The 22264-nt window shown below is 43.2% G+C and overlaps 1 protein-coding gene across 3 annotated transcripts in view; it reads right to left on the bottom strand.

Annotated features, from left to right (window-relative positions):
* Positions 1-9385: 9385 nt before the first annotated feature.
* LOC111143594 (plakophilin 4) overlaps positions 9386-22264 on the bottom strand; it is a 251428-nt gene continuing 238549 nt past the window's right edge. Inside the window, exons 18-22 of one of the 3 annotated variants that reach the window (XM_022497425.1) lie at positions 17222-17306; positions 16981-17098; positions 14152-14280; positions 12344-12417; positions 9386-10385 (exon numbers count right to left, since the gene is read on the bottom strand). In XM_022497425.1, coding sequence (XP_022353133.1) covers positions 10137-10385; positions 12344-12417; positions 14152-14280; positions 16981-17098; positions 17222-17306 — 655 coding nt within the window. In that variant the 3' untranslated portion in view covers positions 9386-10136. The remainder of the gene's footprint in view (positions 10386-12343; positions 12418-14151; positions 14281-16980; positions 17099-17221; positions 17307-22264) is intronic. The other 2 variants (XM_022497434.1, XM_022497439.1) reach the window with 2 other exon arrangements.

The raw sequence follows: 22264 nt of genomic DNA, 5'->3' as shown, positions 1-22264 counted from the left end.
ATAATCCATTGTGGCATTATTCCTTGTGCCACATTTCACCCCGGGGTGGGTTAAAGGGGCGGCCCAGCCTCTACAATGCTCAGATGTTCTTTCCCTGCCAGGACTCCTGCAATGCAGCCTTTCTCTAGTTTCCCTTCCGACCGCTGACGGGAGGGAAGTTCTGCTCAGACCTGCATTGTGGACTTGACTGTCAATGTAGGGAGGCGAAGAGAAAATAGCGAAATCTGACTTCCTCAGTCAGGTCTACCCATGCGCAGCAGAAAGAGCTCACCGGAAGGTGTTCCTGGGTTCCGGTGCAGTCCGGGCTTGTGAGGCGGGACTTCCGCCCTGAAGACAGACTCTCTTATCTCTTCTCAGGGAGGTGGTTGTCTTACAGCTTGAGAACCTGTCAGGCATTTTGCAGCTTCGGGTGTTCTGCACATAGTCCTCTTCTCTCAGGGGAGCAGGCACAGGAGTTATGTGTGTTAAAACGCCAGATGAGCGCTTTCGTTTGCGAAGTGGGACTGATCGCTTGAACCAGAGCAGAAGAGTCTGTTCTGTGGATAACTGGATGAACCGAACTCACCCTGAACTCCCCAAAGCAGGATTTCAGGCCTTCCCGAGGGCAGAGCGGGCCTGGTGATTCCACTGTGCAGATTCCACCGTCCGGATCCCACAGTGCAGGAGGCTCTGGCCTTCACCTGGAACCACGAAGCGCCCTAACCTGACCTTTTCGTCCTCTCATCACATGGCCCCTCCCCTGCCCTTGAAGAGGAGTGAGGAGTTAAAGTGGAGCACGAAGGGAAACAAAAAGTTTGCTTCAGGGTTTTCCGGAATGTCCATAAAAAGTCCCTTTTTAGACTTGCAGGGCTGTGAGTGACCGTTGTTCAGGAAGGTCTTTTTCCACAAAGTTAGGCTCCCTTTGAGCCTCCTAAACTTTTCCCAGGCAGAACTGCTGGCCTGACCCCCACCTCCAGCCCAGGCCTCAGCTCCAGCTGAGTTGCCTGTTCAGGCTGAGCGGGAGGCAATGGGCTGGTCCAGATAGGGGAAGAGCTGAGGGAGGGTGGGTTGCTCTCTTGGGTTCCTTTGATTTTGCAGCCCATCTGCGGAGACTCAGAGCATAGTTTGTGAACAGGCCACTTTGTAGTTTTCTGTAGTTTTAAAAACATCAACTTTGATTTGAGCAAATAAGGTGTTTTCCTAGGTATGTTTGCCCAGGCAAACATTAAAACTAGTTTGCATTCTTTGAGCCTAATTTGGCCCAGGAGCTAGCAGGATGAGGAAGGATGTTCCTGATTCTGAGAGAGATTGTCACATGGGTTTACTTTAGCATAAACATAGAGTATGTGAAGGTTGGAGGCTTCTGGTCTCCTCCGAGACCCAAACGGCTAATGGGGCTCCAAAATCCAACAGATCTAAGTTACAGTCCTCGATTGATGTGAGCTTGGAACACTTACTCTCCATTTCTTAGGACAGTTTTTTCTCTTATAGTCTGTCTTAGGACTGTTGTAAGATTAAATGGGATAGGGGCACCCGCGTGGCTCAGTGGGTTAAAGTCTCTGCCTTCGGCTCAGGTCATGATCCCAGGGTCCTGGGATTGAGCCCCACATCACTGGGCTCTCTGCTCAGCAGGAGCCTGCCTCCCCCTCTCTCTCTGCCTGCCTCTCTGTCTACTTGTGATTTCTGTCTGTCAAATAAATAAATAAAATCTTTTAAAAAAGATTAAATTGGATAATGTGGTTAAGGCACTAGCACAGTCTTTGACACCAGTAAACATTCAGCAAAGGGTTATTCTTAGGTTTGTTTTTACCCAAAACCAGTGAGAGAAACTCACTGTTGTTTCTTTTTCTTTTGCTTGACCTTTTTCTTGTCCTGAGTTCAGCTGATTTTCTCCTTAACCCCCTGCCAATCATATTTATTTCCTGGCACCTTTGCTTAGAATTAATCTGAAGTTCAGCTTGAGTCCCTTTTGCTCTCTGAGGCTTTCCTTGACAGCTCAACTCAGACTCGATGGGTTCAGTGAGGCTCAAGTTCTTGAGGTAATGGCAGCCTCATAAGCCTCCAAGTTTTTCCAAGATGCCTAGGTCATTGTAGGGGAATACTCCACAGACTCATAATGAGTTAAAGTGACTCACCTGAAGAAGGCGGCTACCATTGTGAGTCTACCAGGCTTCAGTCAGGAGCACACAGAGCTATAGGTCTCCAGCCAGCTGCCTAAGGTCAGTCATGGACCATGCAATGGCTATTACTACTTTGTTTGGTTTTACTGTAGAAATTTTGTTAATATAATCTTACATGGACATATGGTATAGAAACTGCTCATCGTGGGCTGCTATAGATACAGTGGGGAGATGGGTCCATAGTCCTTCTCCATTGACTCCTGAGGTGCTTTTGTGGACACCCATGGCTTTGCCCCTTGGAAACTAGAAGTCATAATGAGGGTGGGGTTTCTGACCACAGATTACTGATGGTAACTGGCTTTTGATGGTTAACTTCTAAGCTATGAGATGGAATAGTAAATTGAACCTGACCTGCTGGGGACAACCTGAACTTGAGAAATTTCATCCACTTTTGGTTATCTTTCAAGTCTAGGGAGGGATGAGTACTATGGCTTCTCCCCAAGCATGGAATTAATACAACACAGGTCTCTGGCATGGGGCTTACATTCATAGGAACCAAAGTAATGGAAGGGTAGGCATCACCTCATAGAATCATCTGAATCCTACACAGAGACTGATTGTGACCTTCCTTTATCCATCCCCTCATTTTCCTTATCAACAGAACTCCTATATGAGTAGAGATGGCAATGGGCCCAGGTAAAAATAAGATGTAAGGGTGAGGAAAGGTCTTTTAAGAGAATGATTTAGTTGGCAGGTTCAACTTTCCTACTCCTTTCTCCTTGTTGAAGAATGAAGATGTGATGGCTGGAGATTCAGGCATCAGCTGGGAAGCCCTAAAGATGAGGCCCACGCCCAGAGAATATGATGTAACCTGGGTCCAAGAGGACATTATAGAGCCACCATCCTAGTATTGGTCTGTTTTTCTATGTTCATTCCAATATGTGAAGGAGAGAAAACCCAAAACCTATAACTCATCTTGTTGAAGCCACAATTTTGGACACTTTGTTATTACCAGTCAAGTATAATTCCTTAGTGATGATACATCGCCACTATGACTCAGTGATGTGGCCTTGGAGGACAATATTAGTAATTTCAAGTGGTATTGGACCAGCTTTTCTCCAATTAAGATGTTTTATAATTATAGGCTTGAAGAGTTTCAATACCACCTCACCTTTCTGTTGATAGTTTTTCTTTCTAGAAAAGTTAATTATCAAAGAAACAATTAAAAAGTATGGCACATGAGAGAAAAATGAAAAAGGAGGCATCTAATTATTTGCAAACTGAATAAACACACCATTATCTTTTGACCACAGTTTACAGACAAGAATGAGCCTACAGGTTACTAAGTCTAGACGTAATTGCAGTGATGTTGGTGGACGTGTAAATATTTTAATCACTTAGCTATAGAATGTGCTTCCTGGTTTGTCTTCAGAAAATATTTTTGTAAAATCTTGAAATACATCCCTCACAGCACAGCCGTCTCTTTAATGTCCAGATCTCCTCCTATGATGGTATTTCCATCCTGGAGCCCATCTGGATTGAATTTTTTCCTCTAGTTCTCAGGAAGCTGGGCATACCTCATTCTATTCGTTCTTGTACCTGGGAAGGAAAGAGTTCCTTGCATTGGGTTGGGACAGCCACTGTCTCTGAAGAACTCTGAAGAGAGATGCTAGAGGGATGTCATCCTCCCTGAAGTCATTTTATTAGATTAGTACTCAGTGGACGGCAGCTCATCAAGGCCAAAGCTCAACATGTTACATTTTATTGCCAGCAAATGAAGGTAAATTTCAGGGGTGTTTCCTCTGGGGGAGCAAACAGTTATAGGGGATTTCTGAGGGAAGAATTGGATATTTTCCCATTGAGCTCAGAATTACATCTTTGACCCAGCACAAGTTGTGTTTAGTTGTATTTTACAAGGTAGTGCATTGGTCAGCTCTGGAATCACTGGATTGTGAATGGAGGGTTAAATAGTCCATTGTATTATGAAGTCTTTATCAAAATTCCCCCAACCATTGGATGGGCTTTAATAATGAAAGAGCTAGTTATGGCTCATGCATACAATTATGATAGCACAAAATGCTTTTTAGTGATTTTGAGTTAGAATTAGGCAACAGCAATAGGCACAAACAGCCACTTATGGGACATGCCAGCTGCTTCCAGCAAAGCTGCTGACATAAAACAGGGAATGGCACTAAAACAGATACAATTCAAGCCATAATTTGCTTGCTAATAATTTCCTTTTTGTCTCTACAGCCTTGAAGGATTATCCTGAATAAGTGTATTCATCAAGACAGCAAGTCAAGTCAAGCCATCAGGCAGATGCATAACAGCAAACTGCCATCACAAGGGTGAGTGAAGCTGGAGACAAAAGTCATGGTCTTCTAAAGTGAGGCAGAATTGACAAGGACCAGTGGAGAATTGTTACTACGTAGGGATGGCCGTTCAGGGCTGCACATAGTTCTCTGAGGCTGAGTCCATTCCTTGGCACAGGCTAGCAAAGGGCAGCTATCCATCAGGGTGGAAATCGGCTAGAGAATTCCAAACATGGTTTGCATCCTTTGTTCTCTTCCAGCTCCCTCCCCAGCAGCATTCTAATTAAGAGTAAGACTGTTCTCTACTTCTCCAGCAAGGATTTCCTTGACCTACGGCAAAGATCCTTTTTGATTCAAAGTCTGCTCTGCATTTGTAGAGTTAAAAGTCCCATTAGCTGCTCTGCCTCTGATTTCACTGACATGTTTGTTTTGCTGCTGACCTCTCCGGTACCTTGCTGAAAGGACTTTCTCCCCACACTCCTTCCCTGTGCCTTGGGAGGCACTGAGGTGGATGAGGTATTTATTTACACCTCTCTTTGGATCATTAGGTAAAAGGGGTGACACACTTCTCTCTCTTGGCAACATATTTAAATATGAGCCTGTTTTACTTCTCAACTTACTTTCTTGTCAACACACACGTAAATCTGTATAGGCATGGCTCATTCAAAAGACGTTCCCATATAGTGCTTTTCAAATATGTATTTTCTAGAATTCTGTTTAAATTTAACTTTGGTAAGCTGTCAGCTTTTAAATAGACTTTGTGTATATAACTACAAAGAATTTTGTACTACAGTCTTTTGTTTGAGAAACTGCTTGTTGGTCTGCAAATGGTCCCCTGTAGATGGAGGGCCGGGAGAGACTGAAGAGGTGGACCATCCAGATATGTAGGTGACAGATTTAATAAGCAAGAGAATTTATGAGGCTTGTCTTGGGTGGCCACAAAATGAGCAGATCTCTGCACCTGCCCACCAGAATCTTTGAAGTTTATATAGAAGCCTTAACTGGGTTTAGTAACATATGCCATCCAGATGGCCTCAATGCCACATTACTATCTCAAGGCTATGTCCTTGCAGCAGCTTCTAGGGTGGTGAAGGCAAGCAGAATGCTTATTCTAAGGATGTTTGGGAAGGGGATCAGGGGCCTCTGGTTACTTAGGTCCAGCTCTCAAGTCAGTTGGTGTTCACATCCTCTCCCTGACCACCTCTAACAGCACATCTTAAGTTGATAATTTTGGAAAGTTTAAAATTTATAAATCAGATTTTTCTCAACTCTGTAATCACTCTGATTCTAAGTCATAAAACTAAGCCTCAGACAATGTCATCACATATTTCCTTAGTGCCTTTTAAGACAAATGTTAATAACTTTTTAAATTGGAACAAACCTTATATGTGATAAAATGCACAGATCTTAGGTGAACATTTTCATGACTTTTGATAAATGTATATACCTGTGTAAGAGCCCCCCCCAATCAAGATATAGAACATTTCCATCATCTCCAAAAGTTCTATAGTCAGTATCCACCCACAGAGGCAATAATGGTTCTGACTTCTACCAGCATAGATAAGTTTTACCTGATATTGAAATAGGATCATCCATTCTTGTAAGTATCTGTGGCTATTCTTTTTTAGTTCTGACTAGTATTCTATTACATAAATGTACCATTCTCCATTCTCCTGTTGGAGATTTGGGTTGTTTCCAGTTTTTGCCTATTATGAATAATGCTGTTATAAACAACTTTTAAAAAATCTAGTGAAGTGAACAGCAGGGGCCAAGTTTACAAATATTTTTTCCTTATAATCTAATTTGATCATAGAAATAACATCACCATCCAGTGGATTTAGATCTGTGATGCTTTAAATGTATTACTGAGGCCCCCCAACAAAAGGGTTATCTTGTGGAGGATTTTATTTCAATGGGCCTATATTCAGAGGCATGACTCAGAACGTCCTAAGGAGAGTTCTCAGCCCACCTAAACTGTCATACACACCAAGACTGATCAGGACCCAAGTTTCCCAAAACATGGTGCATGTAATACCAGTTGTGGTGGACAGTGAATTCTGGTGGTCCCTGGAAATTTGTGTGTTTAGTAATTAAGTGTTCATTTTTATGGTGACTTTTTAGGTATGGCAGGTGATGGTTCTTCCTTCAGGGATAAAGTTTCCTTTGGAAAATTAAAGACAAATATGAACATTTTTCATTAATAGCTCAGTTGGAACTCAAATGACTGAATTTTAAAAACACTGGTGTCGTAGTTAAGATAGACCATGGTACTAATCTGGCCTTGGCCACTTACAGACTGTGTCATTTTCAGCAAGTCGCTCCATGGGTGCTTTAGGATCTGTAAAATGGGATATTAGTACAGATTTCATACAGTCACTATAAAGGATAAATGATAATATATGATACTTAGAGCACACAGTGTGTGGAGGAAGTGAACTATTGGTATTTCACTGCAATAATTAGTCATGTGGACAACCAAATATTGGCCGGGGATTAATTATTGGATTAATTAATGGGTCTGTAAGGTCAACATTTCTGATACTCATGAAACATCCTTGGGCTTGAAAAGACAACTTTAAATAGTGCATAAGCAAAAGATAACGTACTCTGGCAAGAAAGAAAACCTTACCTCTCACATTTCACTTTTTTTTTTTTTTAAAAGATTTTATTTGTTTATTTGACAGAGATCACAAGTAGACAGAGAGAGAGAGAGAGAGGGAAGCAGGCTCCCTGCTGAGCAGAGAGCCCGATGCGGGACTCGATCCCAGGACCCTGAGATCATGACCTGAGCCGAAGGCAGCGGCTTAACCCACTGAGCCACCCAGGCGCCCCACATTTCACTTTTAAAATCAGTTATGATACTCCACATCTCTGTCACTTTTCCAGGCAAACTCCACACCTGAAATTCTGACAACCAAAATGTCAGGTCACAGGGCAGGAAGGTAGAGGGTAATGGCATGTGGGCCAAGTGGCTTTCACCTTGACTGCATATGACAGTCATCTAGGGAACTTATCAAAAATACTGGTGCCTGGACCCCATTTCTTGTGCTTTTGATTAGTCAGGATAAGGCCCTCCTAGTTGTGAAAGCTGCCCAAGCGGTTCTAAAGTGCAGTCAGGGTAAAGACACTCTGGTCTAGCTCACCAACATTGGCTCAGTTTAGCTCTGACCTTGAGGGATGCAAGTGAAACTGCACTGAGCAGAACCACAGACCTCTTCCGGGGGGCTGAATTCTGCATGCTATCTTGTAACGGAAGGGCAGCAATGCAGAGTCAACTTTGGGGGCACCTGAGTGGCTCAGTTAGCCAAGTGCCTGCCTTTGGCTTGAGTCATGATCTCAGGTTCTGGGAGCGAGCCCTGTGTCAGGTTCCCTGCTCAGTGGGGAGTCTGCTTCTCCCTCTCCCTCTGCCTCCTACCCCCTGCTCATGCTTATGCTCTGTCTCTCTCTGTTAAATAAAATCTTTAAAAAATAAGTCAACTTGGTTATAGCAGAGCTTGTTTATTCTTACACTTTGGAAGGGATGGTGGGATTAGCTTTTTGATCAGTGATACAGTTTTCTGTCTTTCAGGCTCTGTCCATAGCTACTTATCTCTAGTCACAAGGAAGGAGCCTTATCGGGCATCTGATCTTCTGCCCATTCCTCACCCACAGGCCTCTTTCTGGCCCATTAGGAGGTCCAGGTGGATGCCCAAGTGAGGAGTTCTTTGTAACCCAAATCTGGATGTTTTCTGAAATGCTGCCTGTCAGAATTAGGGACCTGGGTCCACTAAGTTACCCAAAGACATATGAGGTCACTAAAAGCAATAGTCAGTTACTGTCACTTAGCTCATGCCAGCTATAGATTCTGTTGTATTCCTGACTCCTCGAGAGAGGGCCTTCAACCCAGACATGAAGATGTCAGATTCAAGAAGTCAGTGATTCAAAGCACGGACGGCTACCCAGAGATCTCAACAGTTTTAATGCCATTTCCTTGGGGAAGTCTGGCAGTGTCTGCCATCTAGAGGGCTGTTTGCTGAGATCTGCCAGGGTATGCGAGGCCTGGGGCAGCTGGGCAGTCTTACTATGGGTCATTTCGGAAGGCATGCACATCAGAAAGTCCCCCACTGGGACTTTAGGAATATTTCTGTTTGTATTTGGATTTCCATTTCACTTTGGATTCTAATCTTGGGCTGCAGTCCATCAACAAGAGAAAGCATTTTTCTCCTAGATCTCTTTCCATATACTCACAAATATAAGCACATGTTCTAATCTATGATTGATACCTCATTTGCAGGATATACTGAGCTCAGTCAACAGCTCTGGGTTTGACTTGCCAAATGGGCTGTTTGCCATGTAAGATCCAGGGTAGAAACCGTACGACTTAGGAGGCCTCCTGGGGCTTGTGCCCCTTGTCTCGACAAATGGAGAAAAAGCTTACAAGTAATGCTTCTTGGTTACTGGAACCCCTTTCATGGATGTGGGGCTTCCTCCACTCTGTCTCTAATCCAGGGATTATTGTCTCATGGGATTATTCAGCAAAATAATTATTTAGAATTTGTTTTAGTTTCCTGCATTGGTGTCAGGTAATTAAGTGCCCAACAGTAATTTTTACCTAGTTATTGAGTTCTTTAAAAAAAAAACTGCCAAAAGGAGTCATCGTCAGTTTAGTTAGCGCTTGTCTTACCAGATGTAATTTCATTCAGGTGAAAAGCTGTGTTAAATACATACAGCAGTCTGAAGACCAAAAAAAAGACAAGTACATTAGATTCAAAACAGATTCCTCCAAATAAAAATACTAAGGTAGATAAAGATGAGGAAATTTCATAGTTTCATTCTTTGGTATGGTCCCTTTCATAAAGTGTATAAAACTAGGAAAGTCCATAATACTCAGATATATTTAAGCTATTTCCAACATGCAGTTAGGTTCACATTTATAGAATGTGCTTTTCCATATTACACACAGAAAATAAAAAAAGAACAGGGAACAAATTTCCAAGGATGAAATTTCCACATTTATTTTTCTTTCATGTGCATAGAAAATGGCAGTGAAGTGTCCTATGAAAAAGGCAGGGAATGGGCATGGCGCTTCTATACCAGACTGGACTTTGTGCTTCAAAGGTACACTATTCATTTGAAAACAAAGGATGTTATAGTTTGTTTTTAATTGCTAACAACTCCTTGGGTTTCCCATTTGTTTTTTAAGCTGTCAGTTTTCTTCAAATCTCTTTTCAAATGACACACTGCATTACAAATGATGGCACTTAATCAATGTGGCATTTCCATATTTACACCAACAAAAGAAATTTACAAGACATAATAGCATACAATCTTGACATTTAGTAATAGCAATAAAACATGAAGGGCATCCATTTTATTTTTTTCTGTACAAACTATCAGAACATAACTTTATTCACATTAAAAAAATCATCTTTAATTTGATTTGACCTACACATCCCCCAACTCATTTCACCCATTTCTCAAACCTCTCATCACATGGCCCACACCTTCACCCGACTACAGAATCTACAAGTAATTAGATCTAACACCTAAATAGAGCTTAGAAAGTCCTCTCTCCCAAAGGTTTCCTTACTTCCCTGATAATTCCTCAAAAAAGAAAAAAAAATATGCTCTTCACTCAGTCCTTCCATTTCACTTTCACATTTCATCAGCAAATCAGCAAGACGGATTTTTCATCTCAATCCAAACAAGGTTAGAAAGAAGAGTTCCTCTATCGAGCATCTTGATGCTACACCCACGAGTCTGGGGACCCTGGGTACTGTTCTGCCCTATAAGAAGGTCGTTTTGTGGAATAAAAGTCTACATAATTTGTGGTCGATTTCAGTCCATACTGTGTTGAATAATCAGAAGAAGCTGGAAAGTGAACTCGGTCATCAAAATAAGGATCTTCATAGCTATGAGGAGATTGCAAATACAATCTGTATGCGTCAAAGTTCTTTCTGTTGGAGTCATCTTGACTATAATACAGCTGTTGATGCTGTTGATGAAATGAAAAAGCAAATAAATGAAAGCAATTTTTGGAAATATGTGTTTAAGGGAAATTAATGTGGGTTTCCTGCTTCATATTTTTAAAGCAGTATTTAATATTTGTGCATATATGATTCAGAGTTCTTTCTGGTACACGCTGTAGATTTACTATTAGAGTGTAAGGATTTTAAACTATGTTTACAAGTGGGCTGGCAGAGTTTGCTCAAGTCCTGTTCTAGGGCCTCTAGAAGTTGGTGTCTCTGGAGAGCCCAAGATGGCCCCTTGGTACCTCTTTTCCCCTTAGAGGTCCAGTTCTGTGCTCTGCTGTGGAGCAGCCTGTTACCTGGGCATGCCCAATGAAAGGATGGCCTTGATTTTTGCTTTGACACAGGGAACCATGAGTAGTACATCATGAATTTGACTGTAGATTGGATATTCATGCTTCAGATAGTTGTGTATGTACAGAACCATCCTTTAAAACATTTACCTCAGAGATGAAGATTGAGTCCATCTCTCAGTTTTAAAAGAAATGTGAGGTATTGTTAAAGGAGTAAGCAATCTCTGGGCAGCAGGATAATAAAATTGAGAGAGACACGTGAGCAAATAGTTCTAAAGGAAACACCTTCCCCATGTCAGGATTAATAGATTTGTAAGAAAGCAAGGTGAAATCCATGTGGGCATTCACCTCAGGGTACCCTCCCCTAATTTCCTTTTGTGTTACCTTATCTCATCTCTGACCTCACATTAATTTCTTCAAATATGTTTGGAGAAAAACTGTCATGGTTCTTAATGTCTGTTTTCCCTCTTGATCATGCCCCAAACCCCCCACTTAGTAAGATGTAACAAATTCACCATGTACATATAAACATCATGTTCTGAAACTAAATTCATTCTAACATTAAAAGCATTTCAGAGCTAAATTCCCTTTTTAAGTTAGTTATGATTTTAAGATTTTTTTTCTCCTGACTTAAAAACTATAGGATAAATTATGAATAATTTGGGAAGTTCTTTTTTTTTTCCATCTACAGAGAAAAGATGATGAAATGGAGGGAGGTCTTAAAGTATCCTTATCTGAAGTTCAGGATGCAGGGTTGTTTGGAAAACCCTAGCTGCCTTTGTATTATTGGAAGGTAAAAGGAGAGATCAGATAACCTATGTGAGCATGGCATCAAGAAGGACTGATACAGGGGTGCCTGGGTGGCTCAGTGGGTTAAAGCCTCTGCCTTGGGCTCAGGTCATGATCCCAGGGTCCTGGGATTGATCCCTGCATCAGGCTCTATGTTCAGCAGGGAGCCTGCTTCCACCCCTCTCTCTCTGCCTACTTGTGATCTCTGTCTGTTAAATAAATAAATAAAATCTTAAAAAAAAAAAAGGACCGATAAAAATTTTAGGCCCCATGAATGCAGAGCTTGGATGCCACAACCATTAGTTCCCACTCTGATGGAGAATGGGGTCCACCCCAGTAAGGCTGAATCCCCTTGGACTTCTGAGATTAATGGAGACCTGGCCACTGACTCAAGTGTTTTCAAACCACAGATGCTTGGATGTGGAGGGAGTCATGAAGATGGGAAATGAGATGTACAAAAAAGAACAGTGAGATGAGAGAATGAAGTGTGCTTACCACCTTTTTCCACCCAGAGGATGGAAGAGAATTTGGACATTAACAGAAAAAAGGAGTGGGAAAAGGAGATTGTTGGGCAAAGACTATGCATTAAAGACTTCTCAGGTGGTTCCCATCAGTGGCAATGGTGGTCTCAGCAGCATGGATTTGAGTACTCAAGCACATGAGGCTACTGTGGAAGTACTTTGCTTAAACCACAGATGAGCTTCTGAGGAGCAGAGATCCCCAGAGAAAGCTCCTCGGCCCCTGCTGTGTTGGGCCAGCTCTGGTAGGTCAACCGGCGTGGACCCCTTACGGTGTTGATCCCTGCTAATCGGCCTTCTGTAAAAATGATATTGCAAATTCACCTGTAGCCGTCTATTTTGTTCTCTTGCTGGTGAGGAATAGGAACTGATGTAAATTGGTGAAGGTTTGCTGGAGCCTGTAAGAAAATATTTTATGAAATTAAAACTAGTGCTCATTACTCCGGGCCATTAGGCTGTGTGGGCTCCCTGCACTAGGGCTGGTGCAGTCCCTGACAGGGCCTGCCTTTCCCAGTACCAGGGGAGACCGGGACAGGCAGCCGTCTGAGTTCCCCGGATCTAGCTTGGCAGCTGCTCACCTCAGGGCTGTTAGGGGATAATGGATATGGCAAAGATAAGTCACGTGTGTGTTTCACCAAAAAGCAATACCAATCCAAAAAGGTTGCCTTCTCAACCTCTGGTCACTGTGGGGAGCTGTGCATACCTGTGAAGGTTTCCCTGGCTGGCTCTGAACCAGGCCTTGCTCCTTGAGCCGATGGACATCGCTTTTCAGGGCTCTGAGCTAGAGCACTGGGTCAGATGGGGGAAGGGAAACATATTAGAACAAGCTCCCTGCCTTCAGAACAGGTAGGATCCAAAGTCCTGGGTCCCGGAAGGAGCAGGCACAGGCGTGTTCTAAGCAGTCTGGCCAAATGGGGGCACAGTCTTGTGTCTGCCATCTTTAAGTACATTTTAAAACAAGAATCTGATAATCAGATGGCTGTCTTGTTCAAGAGTCCACAACAGACTCCCGATGATGTCAATGGCTACCCTTCTAGTACTGTTAGGGCTAGCAAAGATTTTTTTTTTTAATGAGGAAAATGAAACATACTTGAGGCAAATTAGTTTATTGAAGCAAGCAAAGAAGATACAGAAGGGCATGCAGGCTAAAGAGGAGATCTTTAAAATAAAGCAGGCTGCTGCAAATCTGAAGCAACAATGCACTTCAGTTTGTGCATTTCCTTTGCAAAGAGCTTGGTGTTTGAGATGTAGCATCTGCAATTTTCTGAGCTATTAATTGCCATAGTAACAATCATCGATTAGTAAACAGTCCTGTGAAATCACAATTTCAAAGACAACAGCACAACTGAGACGGCTCCCCCAGCAGTTGTTAAGTTGCCACCAGCTTTCATTTCTTTTTAATAAATAGGGTTTTTTTTTTTTTTTTTTTTTTTGAGGAAAGAGTATTCTTTTGTGGTAGCTCAGTCACACCCGTATTTGAAAGCTCTAGAGTAGTTATAATTTGCCAGAGAGTTGAGAATGGGGACAATATGAAATCTTGGTAACTCTTCGGGCTGGCATCCTTTACATAAATTAGATGCCCAGCTTTCTGAATGACATAAAAATATGAATACTATGCAACATTATTTTTGTTATTCTTAAAATATAATCACCGCGGGAAGAATCACATTATACATTTTGTTATTCATTCAAACTCTTTTCTATGAAAATGTAAATGAAATTGATCTCCATTCTCAGATTTGAATTTAAGAGATGAGCCAGTCTAGGAGATGCGGCCTTGCAAAGCATTCCGGAACGCAGAGTTCTGACACAGGGGAAACACAGGGAGACACTGCAGGGACAGGGCGGGAGCAGAGGGAAGGGACTGCAATGGGGGACAGACAGAAACCATCTCTCTTGGAAGCGGTGCTCTTTTTATTTGTGGTCAGTAGGCCACTACCTTAACTTGTTTTCCTTAAAACAAGAGGAAAAGGCAACAACCCCGGAAGCAGGAAATGGAGAGACTGGAATGGGGTCAGCTGCTGGGGGACCGTCTCAATACAGGCAAGGGCTACTTCCCAGGCCGCTGGCGGGGTGCCTGGAAATGAGTGGCTTTTCGAGATACTCTATCACACACCCAGCTGGTGTCTTACCAGGGTATAGGCCTTTATGTGTGGCATCCCCTTGGCTATTGTAATACTGCATAGGTGGCTGGGTCCTATCGTATTCAGAGCGAGGGTCTCTGATTCCTAACAGTGCTGGTGAGGAGGAGGTGCTGCCGACTGAAGGGAGAGGCAGAGGAGGAGGGAGCGAGAAAGGAGAAGAAAGAGAAAGCAGACTGTCAGTGTCTCTGCGAAATCCTCTCTGGAAAAATAAAGGTCAGCAATTAGAAATGCCACGCAGCTGGTGCTGAAAATCAGCTCTCAGAGATACTGTGAGTTGAAGAGCAGCCAGTGCTAAAGCCTGGGAAGGCGACCCCCAGGCCTGCTGCGGAGAGACCCGGAGCCAGCACGGCCCTCCCAGAGCTGCTGCAAGAGCTGAGGTGCGGGCTGCCTGGTTAGGGGCACAGGGCCCCAGCCGTGCAGCCTTCTCAATGGTGGGCCTCCAAGACCAGTCGGTCTTTACAATTGCGGGAGAATAACTTACTAGCCATGTAAGAGTTCCATTTGCTATTTTATGATCTCAGTTCCGTTGCTTGTAAAACACCCATCTATTATCCTTTATGGACAGCTCTTCAGTAAATAGGTGTTTTATGGCATATTTTGATTTTTTTAGTTATTTCAAAAATATCTGCATCTTGAAATGTGTTTGAGTATAAGTGCCCAGCCCATAAAATTTATAGTTCTTTTTATGGTGATCAGCTGTCAGGGAAATTTTGTAAACTCAGTAAGACTGGCTCCTCAAGAAGTTCACAGTGCTAACAAGCCGAGCCTTGCAAAACCCCAGACATTTTTTTTTATCCCAGTTAGAGCCAAACATATAATAATAAGTATCTACCCATAGGTCTCCTTTTGAACATTTCTGCACAGAAGGAAAGCATCACACTCCTTTTTTCTCATTAAAAAGTCCTCTTGCTTGCACGAAAGTTAATTCTAAATAAAAGTGGTCACTTGTTCACTTGACCCACTGGAAAGCGGATGCCCCCCACCCCCAAGCCTTGCAGCCAGGGGTTCTGCAGGCCTTGATGCTTTCAGAGGCAGACTGACACTAAAATATTTTCCCTAAAAGGTCCCTTCACTGACACAGGGTTACTGTGTGTTCAACAAAGGTGGACGTGCACAGGCAGTGTCTGTGTGCTACTCACCTTGCTTACTTTCTGGAAGATAAGAGGACAAAGAACGTGCCCACCTACCTCCCACAAGTACATTAGCAAGGCATCAGGTTAGCGCTGAGAGATGGGAGGATTAGCCCTTAGCATAACTGGAGCAACAAGTATGAATTATATCTTACTTCTGAAACAGAATCCAAAAAGGTACCTAGGAACTTGGATGGGCCCATCAGCATTGTCCAGTGTGTACATATGAGGTCCTCAAAATAGGTTCATTGCTTAGTAACTACGCCCTCATCAGTCTGAAATTATTCTTTTGCCTATACTACATATGCCTTTTGTTAAGCAGCCAAATCTCTTGTTTCCCCTGACACCCCTATTTCGGAGTCCCTAAAGGATTCTGAGCTTTTTTGTAAAAGAAGACAGCCTCAGGCTACACCTGGGAGCTCAGCAAGGATGTCAAAAACCAAGCGTAAGTCTCTTTGAAGAAAACAACTCAAAATTTAAAAACTAAGATAAAAATATACACCATACGCAGCAGGCACAGATAATTTAAAAAAAATTCCTCATACAAGTGGAGATGTCCAATTATGTGGCAAGAACTGCCAGTCCTATATTCGTCTTTTTGGTCACATTTGTCCACATGAGAAATAAGACTGCCAGCAGTAGCACAGTTGAATACAACAGATAATATTATATGTCAGAATGGGGGATTTAAAGCCAAATAAAAAAGGTATTTATTACTTTTCCTATTTCATTTAGTTAGGAATTAAATTTATAGAACTTGGCTTGGTAGTAATATTCTGCCCTTACATATAAAAAAACAGTCTGGGGACTCCTGGGCGGTTAAGCCTCTGCCTTTGGCTCAGGTCATTATCTTAGAGTCCTGGGGATGGAGTCCCAGTTCTCTCTCTAACTCCCCCACCCCAACTTTCTCTCTCTCTCTCAAATCTTAAAAAAAATAACAACCCAACCCTCCTTCCCCCGCCAGTCTGAGTCTCAGAACATTCTTTCTACTAAATTAGGCACTAAGAAGTAGGTAGTGTGGTTGCCAAGATTCCCAATTTACACATCAAAGGGAATTCCTGCAAACCCACCTGTAGGGCCTGTTGCCATCAGCCCTGGATCTGGGGGTGGGTGGGGAGGCAGTCCTGGAATACAGCCAGGGGATGGAGGTTTAACTGGGAAGGAGGAAGGTGCAGAAGATTGTGGCTCCCCCAAATGCTGGTATTAAGATCATGTCTAAAGGACTCTGTTTCTAAGAATTCTCACCAAGAAAATTAAAAAGATCACTTTGGAGGAGATTCCAAACGTATGGCCAGTGGGCAGGCAGGGCAGCTGTTTTCAAGTGTAACTAGTGGTTCTTGAAGTCTGCTCCACTCCAGCATCCACATCACCCGGCCAGCCTGTCAAACACGGAGTCCCCAGCCCCTTCTCAAACCTAGTGAAGCAGAACCTTGGGGGAGATGGGGTGGAGGGCCTCGGGAAACATTTACGTGTAAACTTGCATAAACTTAAAATGGAAGGAGGAAAGTGGGTCTGTGGTTTCCAGTGGCATGTAATTCCCCAAGAAGGCTCTTGGATTGAAAAGCAAATACACCTCCTAAGTGTTTGGAGGTGACACGCTTAATAGTCTACGTTCAGTCTTCTTTGGCTGGAAAATGACATCTGTCACACAAATGTTCTCTCGAAGGAGTGGAGTTTGCCCACTGACCTGACTGAATGATGGGTGACATCTGTTGGTTGGTGGTTGACAAGGAAGGATGTGATTTGAATCTGTCTCGCTCTAACGTTGACACAGGTGTAATAAAATGGTTCTGATTCCACCCATCCTGTGGAGTTAAAAGAGAAAAAGAAACCTCTCAAAATGAATAATGACATTTCATTACAATAAATGACTATGAATGTGTGCTCTGATGAATGCTAATTATGCCAGAGCTATTCTTGTAAGTTACCTTTTTATAAATGCTCCGGAGGTCCCGATATTGCCATAATGTATTCAAGACCTGGGCTGCTGCCTTCACCACTTTCAGAGATGATCTAGGGAGACAGCGAAGATGTTAATGAACGTGGGCGGCACAGCCTCAGGCTCATTTGCAGAGATTCAGGCTGCAAACCAGTGGCCAAGAGGCCATCTCTCCAAGGACCAGAGGGCACAGGGGCCGCTGCTGGAAAACATAACCAAGGGATCCGGTGTACCTGGGAGTTGGGCAAGTTCAGGGCCGGCCAGGGTGGCAAGGACTGAAGTGAGGCTCTCAGGCAGTCAGGTCTGTGGTGAGAGGCTGTGACTGGGATAAGCAGTGACTCTCTGAGCTGGGGGCCTCTTTCAGGTGTCAGCCCCTAGCCTCCCCCCGTATCTCCCAAGGGGCTGACCTTGCTGGTGCTTTGGGATGAAAGCAACCACAACCACGCATCCTGAGGGTCAGAGGACCCTCCCGAGTTAATGTTTTCCTATAATAGGGCTTTATATAAACACCTGCATTGCCTTATCATTTATGCCTCTACATTAACAAATGTACATCTGTGCCCTAATGTTCAATGTGGAAAACAGGGTTGGTTGTAAATTCTCCTCTCTGAAGACATTTGCTGAATATTGGCCTTTTGTTTAAGCACTGCTGGCCATGAGTCACTGCTTTTCACCTCAGGAGCTGCTCCCCTAACTCAGTGGCCTCAGCAGGAAGTGTAGCTTCCTGCCTCAGCACAGGCCTCCAGACACCACACCAGGGGGTGGATCAGTGCTTGGGGAGTCAGCTGGAAGGATAATGGAATACTTCTTGAGAATTCATTTCCGCACTAAAAATTTGACTTCAAGTGTGTATCACAGGATCTAAAATCTGATTTCCTCTCCTTATCTTCTCAGTTAAACTCTCATGAAAGGGAGGAGTAGCAAGGTGAGCAGACAGGAAGTATGCTCTCTGCTCCAAACAACAGGATATGGGTTGCAGTGATTCCAAGGGTTTCAGCAAGGACGGAGTATTGCCAAGTTCAGGGGTGGCACAGTCTGTTCCTAGAGGTTGGGCATTTCTGCATCCATCTCCACTACCACCTCCCATCCAAGACCCCCCCCCCCTTTTTTTTTAAGATTTTATTTATTTATTTGACAGAGATTACAAGTAGGCAGAGAGGCAGGCAGAGAGAAAGAGAGAGAGAGGAGGAAGCAGGCTCCCTGCTGAGCAGAGAGCCCAAAGTGGGGCTCAATCCCAGGACCCTGGGATCATGACCTGAGCCGAAGGCAGAGGCTTTAACTCACTGAGCCACCTAGGCGCCCCTCCAAGACTCCTTATCAGTGTTCCTCATTGAGTCAAGGCTAGAACCAGTTCAGACCAACCCACTCAAAGCTATTCTAAATTTTCTATTTTTTTAAAAAATACTTTATTTATTTGACAGACAGAGATCATAAGTAGGCAGAGAGGCAGGCAGAGAGAGGGGGGGAAGCAAGATCCCTGCTGAGCAGAGAGCCTGATGCAGTGATCGATCCCAGGACCCTGAGACCATGACTGGAGCTGAAGGCAGAGGCTTAACCCACTGAGCCACCTAGGCACCCCTAAATTTTGTATTTTCAAAATGGATCAGAGAGCAAGGAGATACCTTAAAAAAAAAAAAAAAAAAAAAAAAAAAAAAAAAAAAAAAAAAAAAAAAAAGCAGAGATGAAATAAATTTCGGACACCCGGGATGGCCTTGCAGGGTCTTCATACCTCACAGCCATGCCCTTCTCAGCTGGGTCCTGGCCGTGCTGCTGGTGCTCATCTCCCTGTCTGTCAGTGCAAGGGCTAGGAGAAGACACTGGCTCCAAGAACTACGATGAGACACTAGACGAAGCAGGAGCATGCCAGCTATACACCAAGATACAAACAGCTAGGTAGGGTGTCTGCAGAGACGAGTTCTATTAGTAGAAAACCAACCCTTGAGAAAAGCAAGGAAGTTTCTGTGCTCCCCTCTATAGCACAACTTCTTTGAAGAGTTACATATTTTCATAACTCTAATTCTGCTCCTCCAATTTCTCATCTTCTTGGAAATGTGTGACTTCAGTAGTGTTCAACTCGACAAGTCTCAGTCCTCATCCTCCCTGGCTGAGCAGGAGCACCTGACATGTTCTCACCCTTGACACACCTCCTCCCTCGGCTTCCAGCACACCCTCTTCTGTATGCTCTGGTTCCTCATTCTTGAGCTCTTTTAGCTATGAGCTCTAGCTATGAGCCCTGAAACCTCTTTGGTTCTCCATCTACAGTTTTCTTCTAGCTATGGCCTCTAGCTATGAGCCCTGAAACCTCTTTGGTTCTCCATCTACAGTTTTCTTCCTTATTCATCTTAGTCTATTTCACTTTTCTAAATATGCCATTTATACACTGACTCCCAAATTTATATATGTAGCTTGGACATCTATCCTGAACTCAAGTATATTCTACGGCTGACCATACACTGCACGTGGATATCTAATAGAGGTCTCAAATGTCACTTATCCAAAACAAACACCTGGTCTTCCCTAAAAAATCTGCTTCTGCAGGCTGCTTCACTTTGGTGACTGCAATTTCATCCCATTGTCTTTTTTGCCAAAGACCTTGGGGTCTTTGACATTTTCCTCCTCTCCTGCTGCTCATCTGATCCCTCAGCAAATTCCATGGACTCTTTCAACCATGTCAGAATCAACCGCTTCTTCACCGCTACAATTGTTGCCATCATTAGTCTCTAGTTGGTGGAAGGGAAGGTTTGTCAAGTCACAGTGACCCCTTTAAGGGAAGTCAGACCATGTCCTTCCACTGCTCAACAGTCTCCAGTGGCTTTCAGTTTTCCACAGAGTAAATCTAAGTCCTTACACTGACCCACAGGGTCCTATATTTCTGGTTACATTTCCTCCCCCCAGCTCCTCCTGACTTGCTCTGTTCCCACTAGCTTTTCCACTGTCCACCACACGTGAGGTCCTTCGCTTCTTTCTTACCACCTTTCCTGATTTTATTATTTGCTCCACCTGCATCTGGCAGGTGGTGTTTCTTACTCACTGGTACTTCATCTATGTCGCTCAAGAACGTAAGCTACCATGGGGTAGGGGTTGTTGTGTGATCTGCTTGCTGCTGTAGTACATAGCAGGTGGGCAGTGAACTTGGTGAATGACTCCTAAGCGAAGATCAGCGTGTGTTCAGAGGCCAACCTGAGCTGATCCAAGACTTTCTGAGTCTCTTGTTTTGAAAAGAGATTATGCTGGATGAGATTTTTTTTTTTTTTTTAAATATACAAAGGTTCTGGCACCAGTTCAGAATCTCTCTAGCTTCTTCTTACGCCTTTCACAAATGAAGGCCCTTTAATGAAATTTTAAGAGCACAAGAAGTAATTATGATTACCTTAGCTTTATCTGTAACATTTCATTTCCTCTGAAATAAAAAGGTGTGTGTGCATTTATTACTAATGAGATTAAAAAGATACAGAAGAAAAAAGGACTGAAAGGAAATATGGTTAATGTTGATAGGTGTGACTTGTGGGGAACGAGAACATGCTTTGCTACATTATTCTTCTATTTTAGAAATTCCTACAAAAGTATAAACTAAAAGATTAGACAAGAAATAATGTGAGTTTCAGCACTGTCACTCAGCCAAGTAATAAATACTGACCAAGCATCTCTCATAGGTCAGGTTTTGTTCTACATGTAGAGGGTACAGCAGTGAAGAAAAGACAAAATCCCTGCTACTCGGGGAGTCAGAGGCCTTTAGAGAAAACACTAAATAACATATCAGGCAAGGGTTCATCAGTGCTGTGAAGGAGAACAGAGCAGGGAAAGGGGGTGGAGAGTGGGGAGACAGGTGCCATTTTATGGATCAGGTGGCTGTTGTCCTGTGTATTGAGAAGGCTTTGAACTTTGAACAGCCCTATTTCCCACTTCCTTGAAAGATTCTTTGATCTGATACTAAGGCAAATTTATAGTCAACTGCTATAAACTGCTATAGCTCTGTGACCAAACAAAACCAAACAAAACAAAACCAAAAACCAAAACCTTCTATTTTTGCCACCAATTCCCTAATCCCTACTTCTGCTGCTTCATCAATTAGGTGTCACCCAGAAGCAAAGGAAAATGTATGATCCCAGCCCTGGGCACATCCCGAGGCCACACAGCAGGCCCTGAAGCACAGCAGTAATTTTAATCCTTTTTGGGCACCTGGGAGTGTCAGGTGACTGGCACCTCAGTCCCAGAACTGAGGATTCAATAAGATGTTCTTGCACACCACTCTGGAAAACAGCATGGAGGTTCCTCAAAATGTTGAAAATAGAACTACCCTATGACCCAGCAATTGCACTGCTGGGTATTTACCCTAAAGATACAAACGTAGTGATCCAAAGGGGCATGTGCACCCGAATGTTTATAGCAGCAATGTCTACAATAGCCAAACTATGGAAAGAACCTAGATGTCCATCAACAGACGAATGGATAAAGAAGATGTGGTATATATACACAATGGAATACTACGCAGCCATCAAAAGAAATGAAATCTTGCCATTTGCGACGACGTGGATGGAACTAGAGGGTATCATGCTTAGCGAAATAAGTCAATCGGAGAAAGACAACTATCCTATGATCTCCCTGATATGAGGGAGAGGAGATGCAACATGGGGGGTTAAGGGGGTAGGAGAAGAGTCAATGAAACAAGATGGGATTGGGATGGAGACAAACCATAAGTGACTCTTAATCTCACAAAACAAACTGAGGGTTGATGGGGGAGGGGGGTTGGGGGGGTAGGGGTATGGACATTGGGGAGGGTATGTGCTATGATGAGTGCTGTGAAGTGTGTAAACCTGGCGATTCACAGGTCTGTACCCCTGGGGATAAAAATATATTATATGTTTATAAAAAATAAAATTAAAAAGAAATGGAAAATACATGATAGAAAATTTTAACAGTCATGCATAATGTTAATACAATCATATTTTTGAAGAATAAAATCTTCAAATTTAATGCCACAGTTACTGATGAAAATACCTTTTGTGAGTAGAAATATGTTAAATATATTATA

Source organism: Enhydra lutris, unplaced genomic scaffold (genome assembly GCF_002288905.1).
Source record: "Enhydra lutris kenyoni isolate GAN:26980312 unplaced genomic scaffold, ASM228890v2 scaffoldscaffold1, whole genome shotgun sequence".
In the NCBI taxonomy this organism is placed as follows: Eukaryota; Metazoa; Chordata; class Mammalia; order Carnivora; family Mustelidae; genus Enhydra; species Enhydra lutris.
The sequence above is the reverse complement of the archived record's forward strand: the minus strand, read 5'-3'. Positions and strand labels throughout refer to the sequence as shown.